Source organism: Ciconia boyciana, unplaced genomic scaffold (genome assembly GCF_034638445.1).
Source record: "Ciconia boyciana unplaced genomic scaffold, ASM3463844v1 HiC_scaffold_38, whole genome shotgun sequence".
Taxonomy (NCBI): Eukaryota; Metazoa; Chordata; class Aves; order Ciconiiformes; family Ciconiidae; genus Ciconia; species Ciconia boyciana.
This window is the reverse complement of record NW_027328406.1, coordinates 637,628-651,055: the sequence shown is the minus strand read 5'-3', so window position 1 is coordinate 651,055 and position 13,428 is coordinate 637,628. Positions and strand designations below refer to the sequence as shown.

General features: G+C 60.1%; 1 protein-coding gene across 1 annotated transcript in view; it reads left to right on the top strand.

Moving 5' to 3' along the window:
- CHD8 (chromodomain helicase DNA binding protein 8) overlaps positions 1-13,428 on the top strand; it is a 32,244-nt gene that overhangs the window by 11,736 nt on the left and 7,080 nt on the right. The window contains exons 18-29 of the mRNA XM_072849226.1: positions 28-195; positions 2,177-2,356; positions 2,465-2,575; positions 2,659-2,870; positions 6,362-6,561; positions 6,651-6,807; positions 6,936-7,025; positions 8,213-8,316; positions 8,411-8,525; positions 9,820-9,895; positions 10,029-10,083; positions 11,830-12,034. Of these exons, the coding sequence (XP_072705327.1) occupies positions 28-195; positions 2,177-2,356; positions 2,465-2,575; positions 2,659-2,870; positions 6,362-6,561; positions 6,651-6,807; positions 6,936-7,025; positions 8,213-8,316; positions 8,411-8,525; positions 9,820-9,895; positions 10,029-10,083; positions 11,830-12,034 (1,673 nt within the window). The remainder of the gene's footprint in view (positions 1-27; positions 196-2,176; positions 2,357-2,464; positions 2,576-2,658; positions 2,871-6,361; positions 6,562-6,650; positions 6,808-6,935; positions 7,026-8,212; positions 8,317-8,410; positions 8,526-9,819; positions 9,896-10,028; positions 10,084-11,829; positions 12,035-13,428) is intronic.

Genomic DNA, 13,428 nt, shown 5'->3' with positions numbered 1-13,428 from the left:
AGCTGACCCGTCATCTTCTTTCTCCAGGCCCAAGCGCGATGTCACCGGATCGGGCAGAGCAAGGCGGTGAAGGTCTACCGCCTCATCACGCGGAACTCCTACGAGCGGGAGATGTTCGATAAGGCCAGCCTCAAGTTGGGGCTTGACAAGGCGGTGCTGCAGTCCATGAGCGGACGTGAGGGCAACATCGCGGGGGTAAGGGGTCTTCCGAGAGAAAGAGGGCACGAAGATCTTGGGAATGAGGGCTTCCAAGGGAGACGGGGCGTGAAGACCACGGGGATGAGGGCTTCCAAGGGAAATGGGGTGTGAAGACCCCATGGATGGTGTTCTCCAAGGGAAACGGGGTTTGAAGACCACGGGGATGAGGTCTTCCAAGGGAAATGGGGCGTGCAGACCATGGGGATGGGGTCTTCCAAGGGAAACGGGGTGTGAAGACCACAAGGATAGTGTTCTCCAAGGGAAACGGGGTGTGAAGACCACGAGGATGGTGTTCTCCAAGGGAAACGGGGTGTGAAGACAAGGGGGAAGGGGTTCCTCCAAGGGAAACGTGTTGTGAAGACCCCATGGATGGTGTTCTCCAAGGGAAACGGGGTGTGAAGACCACGGGGATGAGGTCTTCCAAGGGAAACGGGGTGTGAAGACCATGGGGATGAGGTCTTCCAAGGGAAACGGGGTGTGCAGACCATGGGGATGAGGTCTTCCAAGGGAAATGGGGTGTGAAGACCCCATGGATGGTGTTCTCCACGGGACATGGGGTGTGAAGACCACGGGGATGAGGTCTTCCAAGGGAAACGGGGTGTGAAGACCCCATGGATGGTGTTCTTCAAGGGAAATGGGGTTTGAAGACCACAAGGATGGGATCTTCCAAGGGAAACGGGGTGTGAAGATCCCATGGATGATGTTCTCCAAGGGAAACGGGGTGTGAAGACCACGGGGATGAGGTTCTCCAAGGGAAACGGGGCGTGAAGACCACGGGGATGAGGTCTTCCAAGGGAAACGGGGTGTGAAGACCACAGGGAATGAGGTCTTCCAAGGGAAACAGGGTGTGAAGACCATGGAGAAGGAGTTCCTCCAAGGGAAACAGGGTGTGAAGACCCCATGGATGGTGTTCTCCAAGGGAAATGGGGTGTGAAGACCACAGGGAATGAGGTCTTCCAAGGGAAATGGGGCGTGCAGACCATGGGGATGGGGTCTTCCAAGGGAAACGGGGTGTGAAGACCACGAGGATGGTGTTCTCCAAGGGAAACGGGGTGTGAAGACAAGGGGGAAGGGGTTCCTCCAAGGGAAACGTGTTGTGAAGACCCCATGGATGGTGTTCTCCAAGGGAAACGGGGTGTGAAGACCACGGGGATGAGGTCTTCCAAGGGAAACGGGGTGTGCAGACCATGGGGATGAGGTCTTCCAAGGGAAATGGGGTGTGAAGACCCCATGGATGGTGTTCTCCAAGGGAAACGGGGTGTGAAGACCACAGGGATGAGGTCTTCCAAGGGAAACGGGGTGTGAAGACCACGAGGATGGGGTTCTCCAAGGGAAACGGGATTTGAAGACCATGGGGATGGGGTCTTCCAAGGGAAACAGGGTGTGAAGACCCCATGGATGGTGTTCTCCAAGGGAAACAGGGTTTGAAGACCATGGGGATGAGGTCTTCCAAGAGAAACGGGGTGTGAAGACCACGAGGATGGGGTTCTCCAAGGGAAACGGGATTTCAAGACCATGGGGATGGGGTCCTCCAAGGGAAACAGGGTGTGAAGACCCCATGGATGGTGTTCTCCAAGGGAAACGGGGTGTGAAGACCACGGGGATGAGGTCTTCCAAGGGAAATGGGGTGTGAAGACCATGGGGATGAGGTCTTCCAAGGGAAATGGGGTGTGAAGACCCCATGGATGTTCTTCAAGGGAAACAGGGTGTGAAGACCATGGGGAAGGGGTTCCTCCAAGGGAAACGTGTTGTGAAGACCCCATGGATGGTGTTCTCCAAGGGAAACGGGGCGTGCAGACCATGGGGATGAGGTCTTCCAAGGGAAACGGGGTGTGAAGACCCCAGGGCTGACGTTCTCCAAGGGAACCACGTTGTGAAGACCCTACTCTTGAGGAACACGGGGCTTGGGGGTGGTTTGGGATGGGGCCTGAAGGTTGCCTCACCCCACGCTCACCCCTCTTGTCCACCCTCCCGGCAGATCCAGCAGTTCTCCAAAAAGGAGATCGAGGACCTGCTGCGCAAGGGGGCCTACGCGGCCATCATGGAAGAGGACGACGAAGGCTCCAAGTTCTGCGAGGAGGACATAGACCAGATCCTGCTGCGCCGCACCACCACCATCACCATCGAGAGCGAGGGGAAGGGTTCCACCTTCGCCAAGGTATCTCCACGTGCTTTTTCCACCGGTGACGGGGCCGGGGGTGGGGGGTGGGACGTGTCCCACCTCGGAGATGCACGTGAACATCTCCAACTTCTCGTCCGACCCCAGGCGAGCTTCGTGGCCTCCGAAAACCGCACCGACATCGCCTTGGATGACCCCAATTTCTGGCAGAAGTGGGCCAAGAAAGCCGACCTGGACCTGGACCTGCTGAACAGCAAGGTTGGAGGAGACAACCATGGGGTGGGGTGGAGTGGGGTGGGGTGGGGCAGCTCCTGATGGGTCTTCTCCATCCCGGTGTCCAGAACAACCTGGTGATCGACACGCCGCGGGTGCGCAAGCAGACGCGGCACTTCAGCACGCTTCGGGACGATGATCTGGTGGAGTTCTCGGACCTGGAGAGCGAGGACGAGGAGAGACCTCGGTCTCGTCGCCACGACCGGCACCACCACGCTTTGCACCACGCCTACGGTCGCACCGACTGCTTCCGCGTGGAGAAGCATCTGCTGGTCTACGGGTGAGGATGGGCTTGGGTCCAGCTGTGCCGTGGTGGCAACCACAGAGAGGTTCTTGGTGGGGAGAGCAGACCAAGTCCAGCTGTAGGTGTGCTCTGGTGGCAACCATGAGCAGGTGCTTGGTGGAGAAGGCAAACCAGGTCCAGCTCTGCTGTGGTGGCAACCACAGGAAGGTTCTTGGTGGGGAGAGCAGACCAAGTCCAGCTGTAGGTGTGCTCTGGTGGCAACCATGAGCAGAAGCTTGGTGGAGAAAGCAAACCAGGTCCAGCTCTGCTGTGGTGGCAACCACAGGGAGGTTCTTGGTGGGGAGAGCAGACCAAGTCCAGCTGTAGGTGTGCTCTGGTGGCAACCATGAGCAGGTGCTTGGTGGAGAAGGCAAACCAGGTCCAGTTCCCCTCTGGTGGCAACCACGAGGAGGTTCTTGGTGGGGAGAGCAGGTCAGGTCCAGCTGTAGGTGTGCTCTGGTGGCAACCATGAGCAGAAGCTTGGTGGAGAAAGCAAACCAGGTCCAGCTCTGCTGTGGTGGCAACCACAGGGAGGTTCTTGGTGGGGAGAGCAGACCAAGTCCAGCTGTAGGTGTGCTCTGGTGGCAACCATGAGCAGAAGCTTGGTGGAGAAAGCAAACCAGGTCCAGCTCTGCTGTGGTGGCAACCACAGGGAGGTTCTTGGTGGGGAGAGCAGACCAAGTCCAGCTGTAGGTGTGCTCTGGTGGCAACCATGAGCAGGTGCTTGGTGGAGAAGGCAAACCAGGTCCAGTTCCCCTCTGGTGGCAACCACGAGGAGGTTCTTGGTGGAGAAAGCAGGTCAGGTCCAGCTGTAGGTGTGCTCTGGTGGCAACCATGAGCAGATGCTTGGTGGAGAAGGCAAACCAGGTCCAGCTCTGCTGTGGTGGCAACCACAGGGAGGTTCTTGGTGGGGAGAGCAGACCAAGTCCAGCTGTAGGTGTGCTCTGGTGGCAACCATGAGCAGATGCTTGGTGGAGAAGGCAAACCAGGTCCAGCTCTGCTGTGGTGGCAACCACAGGGAGGTTCTTGGTGGGGAGAGCAGACCAAGTCCAGCTGTAGGTGTGCTCTGGTGGCAACCATGAGCAGGTGCTTGGTGGAGAAGGCAAACCAGGTCCAGCTCTGCTGTGGTGGCAACCACAGGGAGGTTCTTGGTGGGGAGAGCAGACCAAGTCCAGCTGTAGGTGTGCTCTGGTGGCAACCATGAGCAGGTGCTTGGTGGAGAAGGCAAACCAGGTCCAGCTCTGCTGTGGTGGCAACCACGGGGAGGTTCTTGGTGGAGAAAGCAGGTCAGGTCCAGCTGTAGGTGTGCTCTGGTGGCAACCACGAGGAGGTTCTTGGTGGAGAAAGCAGACCAGGTCCAGCTGTAGGTGTGCTCTGGTGGCAACCATGAGCAGAAGCTTGGTGGAGAAGGCAAACCAGGTCCAGTTCCCCTCTAGTAGCAACCACGAGGAGGTTCTTGGTGGAGAAAGCAGGTCAGGTCCAGCTGTAGGTGTGCTCTGGTGGCAACCATGAGCAGAAGCTTGGTGGAGAAAGCAGGCTAGGTCCAGCTGTAGGTGTGCTCTGGTGGCAACCATGAGCAGAAGCTTGGTGGAGAAAGCAAACCAGGTCCAGCTCTGCTGTGGTGGCAACCACAGGGAGGTTCTTGGTGGGGAGAGCAGACCAAGTCCAGCTGTAGGTGTGCTCTGGTGGCAACCATGAGCAGGTGCTTGGTGGAGAAACAAACCAGGTCCAGCTCTGCTGTGGTGGCAACCACAGGGAGGTTCTTGGTGGGGAGAGCAGACCAAGTCCAGCTGTAGGTGTGCTCTGGTGGCAACCATGAGCAGGTGCTTGGTGGAGAATGCTAACCAGGTCCAGTTCCCCTCTGGTGGCAACCACGAGGAGGTTCTTGGTGGAGAAAGCAGACCAGCTCCAGCTGTAGGTGTGCTCTGGTGGCAACCATGAGCAGAAGCTTGGTGGAGAAAGCAAACCAGGTCCAGCTCTGCTGTGGTGGCAACCACAGGGAGGTTCTTGGTGGGGAGAGCAGACCAAGTCCAGCTGTAGGTGTGCTCTGGTGGCAACCATGAGCAGGTGCTTGGTGGAGAAGGCAAACCAGGTCCAGTTCCCCTCTGGTGGCAACCACGAGGAGGTTCTTGGTGGAGAAAGCAGGTCAGGTCCAGCTGTAGGTGTGCTCTGGTGGCAACCATGAGCAGATGCTTGGTGGAGAAAGCAAACCAGGTCCAGCTCTGCTGTGGTGGCAACCACAGGGAGGTTCTTGGTGGGGAGAGCAGACCAAGTCCAGCTGTAGGTGTGCTCTGGTGGCAACCATGAGCAGAAGCTTGGTGGAGAAAGCAAACCAGGTCCAGCTCTGCTGTGGTGGCAACCACGGGGAGGTTCTTGGTGGAGAAAGCAGACCAGGTCCAGCTGTAGGTGTGCTCTGGTGGCAACCATGAGCAGAAGCTTGGTGGAGAAGGTAAACCAGGTCCAGTTCCCCTCTAGTAGCAACCACGAGGAGGTTCTTGGTGGAGAAAGCAGGTCAGGTCCAGCTGTAGGTGTGCTCTGGTGGCAACCATGAGCAGATGCTTGGTGGAGAAAGCAGGCTAGGTCCAGCTGTAGGTGTGCTCTGGTGGCAACCATGAGCAGAAGCTTGGTGGAGAAAGCAAACCAGGTCCAGCTCTGCTGTGGTGGCAACCACAGGGAGGTTCTTGGTGGGGAGAGCAGACCAAGTCCAGCTGTAGGTGTGCTCTGGTGGCAACCATGAGCAGGTGCTTGGTGGAGAATGCTAACCAGGTCCAGTTCCCCTCTGGTGGCAACCACGAGGAGGTTCTTGGTGGAGAAAGCAGACCAGCTCCAGCTGTAGGTGTGCTCTGGTGGCAACCATGAGCAGAAGCTTGGTGGAGAAAGCAGGCTAGGTCCAGCTGTAGGTGTGCTCTGGTGGCAACCATGAGCAGAAGCTTGGTGGAGAAAGCAAACCAGGTCCAGCTCTGCTGTGGTGGCAACCACAGGGAGGTTCTTGGTGGGGAGAGCAGACCAAGTCCAGCTGTAGGTGTGCTCTGGTGGCAACCATGAGCAGATGCTTGGAGGAGAGCGGACAAGCTCCAGCTCTTCTCTGGTGGCAACCGTGAGCAGATGCTTGGTGGACAATGCAAACCAGGTCCAGTTCTGTTGTGGAGGCAACCACGAGCAGATGGTTGGGGAAGAGAGGAGAGCAGGTCTTCTCTGATGGCAACCATGAACAGATACTTGGGTTGGAGACCAGACCAAGCCCAAGTCCAGCGCTGTTGTGGTGGCAACCACCAGCAGATGCTTGGAGAGAGCAGACGAAGTCCAGGTATAGCTTTGTTGTGGTGGCAACCACCAGCAGATGGTCGAGGGAGAGAGTAGACCAAGACCAAGTCCAGCTCTGCTCTGGTGGCAACCACAAGGAGATGTTTGGTGGAGATGGATGCTGGGAGGTGGGGAAACACCAGCCAAGGTCCACCCCGGCCGCTGACCCCGTCCTCCACCACCAGCTGGGGCCGATGGCGGGAGATCCTGTCCCACGGGCGGTTCAAGCGACGTCTCTCGGAGCGAGACGTGGAGACCATCTGCCGGGCCATCCTGGTCTACTGTCTCCTCCACTACCGAGGTGACGAGAACATCAAGGGCTTCATCTGGGACCTCATCAGCCCCACCGAGAACGGCAAGGCCAAGGAGCTCCAAAACCACTCGGGTGAGGGTCTACAGGAGCTTAGGGACAACCGGGGACCTCTTGAGGTCCCACCTTGACGTCTTTCTTCTTGTTCCACCGCTTTTCTCCAGGTCTTTCCATCCCGGTTCCTCGAGGTCGTAAGGGGAAGAAGGTCAAATCTCAAAGCACCTTTGATGTCCACAAAGCCGAGTGGATCCGCAAGTACAACCCCGACACCCTCTTCCAAGACGAGAGCTACAAGAAGCACCTCAAGCACCAATGCAACAAGTGGGTCAAGGTCTCCTTGGAGGTCTCCTTGGAGGTCTCCTTGGAGGTCTCCTTGGAGGTCTCCTTGTCCCCCAAACCCAGCCCAATGGTTTCTTTTTGGTTGACCGCCCCATCCCACCATCTCCCAGGGTTCTGCTGAGGGTGCGGATGCTCTACTACCTGCGGCAGGAGGTGATCGGGGACCAGGCGGAGAAGGTGCTGGCCGGGGCGGTGGCCAGGTGAGTCCACAGGATCTTCTTTGAGGTGCTCCAGGGTCTCTTTGAGATGCTCCAGACCCTTTCTGGGGTGGTTTGAGGTGCTCCAGAGCCTTGTTGGGGTGCTCCAGCCCCAATATGAGGTGGTTTGAGGTGCTCCAGCCCAACTTTGAGGTGCTCCAGACCCTCTTTGGGGTGCTCCAGCCCCACTGTGAGGTGGGTTGGGGTGCTCCAGACCTTCTTTGGGGTGCTCCAGCCCCAATATGAGGTGGTTTGAGGTGCTCCAGCCCAACTTTGAGGTGCTCCAGACCTTCTTTGGGGTGCTCCAGCCCCACTGTGAGGTGGGTTGGGGTGCTCCAGACCTTCTTTGGGGTGCTCCAGCCCCTCTTTGAGGAGGTTTGAGGTGCTCCAGCCCCTCTTTGGGGTGGTTTGGGGTGCCCCAGCCTCAATTTGAGGTTCTCCAGCCCCACTATGAGGAGGTTTGAGGTGCTCCAGCCCAGCTTTGGGGTGTCCTGGGGTGCTCCAGCCCCATTGTGAGGAGGTTTGAGGTGCTCCAGCCCCTCTTTGAGGTGGTTTGGGGTGCTCCAGCCCAACTTTGGGGTGTCCCAACCCTATTATGGGGGGCTTTGGGATGCTCCAACCCAACTTTGGGGTGTTCCAGCTCCTCTTTGGGGTGCTCCAGAGCCTTTTTGGGGTGTCTTGGGGTGCTCCAGCTCACCTTCGGGGTGTCCTGGGGTGCCCCAGCCCCAATTTTGGGTGCTCCAGCCCCACTATGAGGAGGTTTGAGGTGCTCCAGACCTTCTTTGGGGTGCCCCAGCCCAAATTTGGGGTGCTCCAGCCCCACTTCGGGGTGTGCTGGGGTGCCTCAGCCCCAGTTTGGGGTGCTCCAGAGCCTCTTTGGGGTGTCCTGGAGTTACCCAGCCCCACTTTGGGGTGCTCCAGCCCCTCTTGGGTGTGGTTTGGGGTGCCCCAGCCCAACTTTGGGGTGCCCCAGCCCCACTTTGGGCTGCCCCAGCCCCACTCTGAGGAGGTTTGAGGTGCCCCAGCCCCTCTTTGGGGTCCTCCAGCCCCACTTTGTGCTGCCCCGCTTCCCTCCACGCCCCCCTTAAACCCCCCCAGCCCCACTCTGGGATGCCCCAACCCCATTTTGGGGTACCCCTGACCCCCCCAAACCCCCCCCAATCACCCCATTTCCCCCCCCTCCCCAACAGCGAGATCGACATCTGGTTCCCGCTGGTGGAGCAGCTGGAGGTACCGACCGCTTGGTGGGACGCCGAAGCCGACAAATCCCTCCTCATCGGGGTCTTCAAACACGGTACCTTGCGGAGGGGAAGCCAATTTTGGGGTGAAACCCGGCAGAATTGGGATCGTGACAGTGTATATCCCCCCCTTTTTTTTTCGGGGAGCAGGCTACGAGAAATACAACACCATGCGCGCCGACCCCGCTCTCTGCTTCTTGGAGAAAGCCGGCCGCCCCGACGAGAAGGCTATCGCTGCCGAGCAGCGCTTGGATGTCGGGGAAGGGTGAGTTTGGGGGGACCCCCCACAAATTTGGGGTGCCCCAGCCTCTTTTTAGGGGGCTCCGGACCCTCATTGAGGGGTCCTGGGATGCTCCAGCCCTTTTCAGGGGGGCTTTGGGGTGCTCCGGCCCCTCTTTGGGGTGCTCCAGCCCCTCTCTGGGGGGATTTGGAGTGCTCCGGCCCCTCTTTGGGGTGCTCCAGCCCCTCTCTGGGGGGATTTGGGGTGCTCCAGCCCCTCTCTGGGGGGATTTGGGGTGCCCCAGCCCCTCTCTGGGGGATTTGGGGTGCCCCAGCCCCTCTTTGGGGTGTTCGAGCCCCTCTTTGGGGTGTCCGGGGGTGCTCCAGCCCCTCTCTGGGGGGCTTTGGGGTGCTCCAGCCCCTCTCAGGGGGATTTGGGGTGCTCCGGCCCCTCTTTGGGGTGCTCCAGCCCCTCTCTGGGGGATTTGGGGTGCTCCAGCCCCTCTCAGGGGGGACTTGGGGTGCTCCAGCCCCTCTCTGGGGGGATTTGGGGTGCTCCGGCCCCTCTTTGGGGTGCTCCAGCCCCTCTCTGGGGGGATTTGGGGTGCCCCAGCCCCTCTCTGGGGGGATTTGGGGTGCTCCGGCCCCTCTTTGGGGTGCCCCAGCCCCTCTCTGGGGGATTTGGGGTGCTCCAGCCCCTCTCAGGGGGATTTGGGGTGCTCCAGCCCCTCTCTGGGGGATTTGGGGTGCTCCGGCCCCTCTTTGGGGTGTTCGAGCCCCTCTTTGGGGTGTCCTGGGGTGCTCCAGCCCCTCTTTGGGGTGTCCTGGGATGCTCCAGCCCCTCTCAGGGGGGCTTTGGGGTGCTCTACCCCCTTTTTGGGGTGTCCTGACCCCACTATGGGGGGCTTTGGGGTGCCCCAGCCCCACTTTGGGGTGCCCCAGCCCCACTTTGGGGTGCCCCCAGCCCCATTTTGGGCTTCCCCTTTTCCCCGCAGCCCCACTTCAGGGTCCCCCTGACCCCCCCCCAGCCCCACTTTAGGATCCCCACACCCCCCCTTTCAAGGCCGCCCCCTTTCAGGGACCACCTCCTTCTTTCGGGGACCCCCACATTTTCAGGGACCCCCCATTTTTGGGGGGACACCCCCCCCCCAATTTTTGGGGTGCCGATGATGACCACGCCATGCTAATACCGACCGGCTTTTGGCCGGGATGAGTTCAACCTCTTCAAGGGCTGAGGCCCCCCCCCCGGGGGGTGTGTGTGGGTATTTTGGGGGGCTCAGGGGGTTTTTGGGGGTGTCGGGGTATTTTGGGGACCCCCTCTTCATCGTTGTCCCCCGCAGCGTGGATTTCGATAAAGATTGCGAGGACCCCGAATATAAGCCCCTCCCGGGGACGGCCAAGGAGGTGGACGACGAGGTGAGGACGAAACGGGGGACCCCCCCACCTTTACCTCCCCCTCCCCCCTGCACCCCCCAAATCTGCACCCCCAAAATTGGGGGGGGGGGGGGGGCCTGGGGGTGACTTTCACCCCCCCCCCCCCCAATTTCAGGCCGACCCCCTGATGCTGCTGGACGAGGAGATCTCGGTGGTGGACGGGGACGAAGGTAATGGGGGGGGGGATGCCCCAGCCCTATAGGGTTCCTCTATAGGGCTGTCCCTATGGAGAGCCCCAGCCCTATAGGATGGCTCTGCCCTATAGCAGCCCAGGGCTGTCCCTGACCGCCCCCCCCATAGGGACCTTTGTTCCTATAGGATGGTTCTCTCCTACATCTTTGGGGGACCCTGAGGAGATCCATAGGACCCAAAGCAGATCCATAGGACCCCAAGCAGATCCATAGGACCCCAGGAAGGCCCATAGGACCCCAGGAAGGCCCATAGGACCCCAAGAAGGCCCATAGGACCCAAAGCAGATCCATAGGACCCCAAGAAGGCCCATAGGACCCAAAGCAGATCCATAGGACCCCAGGGAGGCCCATAGGACCCCAGGGAGACCCATAGGACCCCTTGGGGTCACCCCTGATGCTACAGGAACCCCTATCTCTATAGGATGGCTCCCCCCCTACATCCCTGTGAGACCCCAAGGAGATCCATAGGACCCCAGGGAGGCCCATAGGACCCCAAGAAGGCCCATAGCACCCCAGGGAGATCCATAGGACCCCAGAGAGGCCCATAGGACCCCAAGGAGATCCATAGGACCCCAGGGAGGCCCATAGGGCCCCTTGGGGCCCCCCCTGATGCTATAGGAACACCCATCTATATAGGATGGATTTGTCTTATATGTCTGTGGGACCCTGAGGAGATCCATAGGACCCCAGGGAGACCCATAGGACCCTTTGGGGCCACCCCTGATGCTATAGGAACCCCCATCTCTATAGGATGGCTGTGCCCTACATCCCTCTGGGACCCCAAGGAGACCCATAGGACCCCAGGAAGATCCATAGGACCCAAAAGAGACCCATAGGACCCCAAGAAGGCCCATAGGACCCCAGGGAGACCCATAGGACCCCTTGGGGCCACCCCTGATGCTATAGGAACCCCCATCCCTATAGCATGGCTCCCCCCTACATCCCCATGGGACCCCAGGGAGGCCCATAGGACCCCAGAGAGACCCATGGGACCCCCGAGGATGCCCATAGGACCCCTTGGGGCTGCCCCTGATCCCTTAGGAACCCCTATGTCTATAGGATGGCTCTCCCCTACATCCCTGTGGGACTCCAAGGAGACCCATAGGACCCTGAGGGGGACCCATAGGACCCCCTGGGGCCACCCCTGAAACCATAGGGGCCCCCATCCCTATAGGATGGCTCCCTCCTACATCCTCATGGGACCCCAGGGAGACCCATAGGACCCTGCAGAGAGCCATAGGACCCCGAGGGGCACCCATAGGACCCCAAGGAGACCCATAGGACCCCAGGGAGACCCATGGGACCCCCGAGGATGCCCATAGGACCCAAAGGAGACCCATAGGACCCCTTGGGGCTGCCCCTGATCCCTTAGGAACCCCTATGTCTATAGGATGGTTCTCCCCTACATCCCTGTGGGACTCCAAGGAGACCCATAGGACCCTGAGGGGGACCCATAGGACCCCCTGGGGCCACCCCTGAAACCATAGGGGCCCCCATCCCTATAGGATGGCTCCCTCCTACATCCTCATGGGACCCCAGGGAGACCCATAGGACCCCGAGGGGCGCCCATAGGACCCCAGGGAGACCCATAGGACCCCGAGGGGGCCCATAGGACCCCAGAGAGACCCATGGGACCCCCGAGGATGCCCATAGGACCCCAAGGAGACCTATGGGACCCCAAAAGGCCCCCCCTGACCCTCTTTCTCCCCCCCCTCCCCTCCCCAGGCCAACCCCCTCAACCGGGCCAACCCTTTTGGCCGCCGGGTTCGGTGCTGACGGCCCGGTTACGCCGGCTGATCACCGCCTGCCAGCGTTCCTACCAACGGGAGCAGCTCCGGGTGGAGGCGGCCGAACGGGGAGATCGGCGCCGGCGCCGCTGCGAAGCCGCCTGCAAGCTCAAGGAGATGGCCAGGAGGGAGAAACAGCAGAGGTAAGGGGGGTTTGGGGGGGCTGGGAGTCCTTGCGGGGGGCTTATCGGGTGCTGGGAGCCCACGTAGGGGCATTCTGGGGGCTGGGAGCTGATACAGGGGGTTTTGGGGGCTGGGAGCTGATACAGGGGGATTTTGGGGTGCTGGGAGCTCATACAGGGGCATTTTGGGGTGCTGGGAGCTGATACAGGGGGTTTTGGGGTGCCAGGAGCCTGTGCAGGGGGTTTGGGGGCTGGGAGTCCTTGCGGGGGCTTATCGGGTGCTGGGAGCCCACATAGGCGCATTTTGGGGTGCTGGGAACTGATACAGGGGGTTTTGGGGTGCCAGGAGCCTGTGCAGGGGGTTTGGGGGCTGGGAGTCCTTGTGGGGGCTTATCGGGTGCTGGGAGCCCATGTAGGGGCATTCTGGGGTGCTGGGAGCTGATACAAGGGGGTTTCGGGGTGCTGGGAGCTCGTGCAGTTGAGTTTTGGGGTGCCAGGAGCCTGTGCAGGGGGTTTGGGGGACTGAGAGTCCTTGCGGGGGCTTATCGGGTGCTGGGAGCCCACGTAGGGGCATTTTGGGGGGCTGGGAGCTGATACAGGAGGGTTTTGGGGTGCTGGGAGTCTGTGCAACAGAGTTTTGGGGTGCTGGGAGCTCGTGCAGGTGAGATTTGGGGTGCCAGGAGCCTGTGCAGGGGGTTTGGGGGCTGGGAATTTGTGCAGGTGAGTTTTGGGGTCCCGTGAGCTTGCGCAGGGGGTTTTGGGGTGCTGAGAGCTCATACAGGGGTTTTGGGGTGCTGGGAGCTTGTGCAGGGGGATTTTGGGGTGCCAGGAGCATGGGCAGGGGGGTTTGGGGGGGCTGGGAGCTGATAGAGGGGGATTTTGGGGTGCTGGGAGTTCATGCAGGGGGATTTTGGGGTGCTGGGAGTTTGTGCATCTGAATTTTGGGGTGCTGGGAGCCTGGGCAGGGGGGTTTTGGGGTGCAGGGACCCCATCCCTGCATTTTTGGGGTGTAAGGACCCCATAACTGGTGGTTTTGGGGTACAGGAACCCCCATCCCTGGGATTTTGGGGTGCAGGAACCCCATAACTTTTTTGGGGGGTGCAGGAACCCCATAACTGGTGTTTTTGGGGTGCAGGACCCCCCATTCCTGGCATTATTGGGGTGCAGGACCCCCATAACCGGTGTTTTTGGAATTCAGGGACCCCATCCCTGGGATTTTGGGGTTCAAGGATCTCATCCATCAGATTTTGGGGTGCAGGAACCCCATAACTGGCATTTTTGGTGTGCAGAAACCCCATAACCGGTGATTTTGGGGTGCAGGAACCCCATAACTGGCATTTTTGGGGTGCAGGGACCCCATCCCTGGGATTTAATGGGTTCCTGCACCCCAAACTTTTTTTGGGGGTGCAAGGACC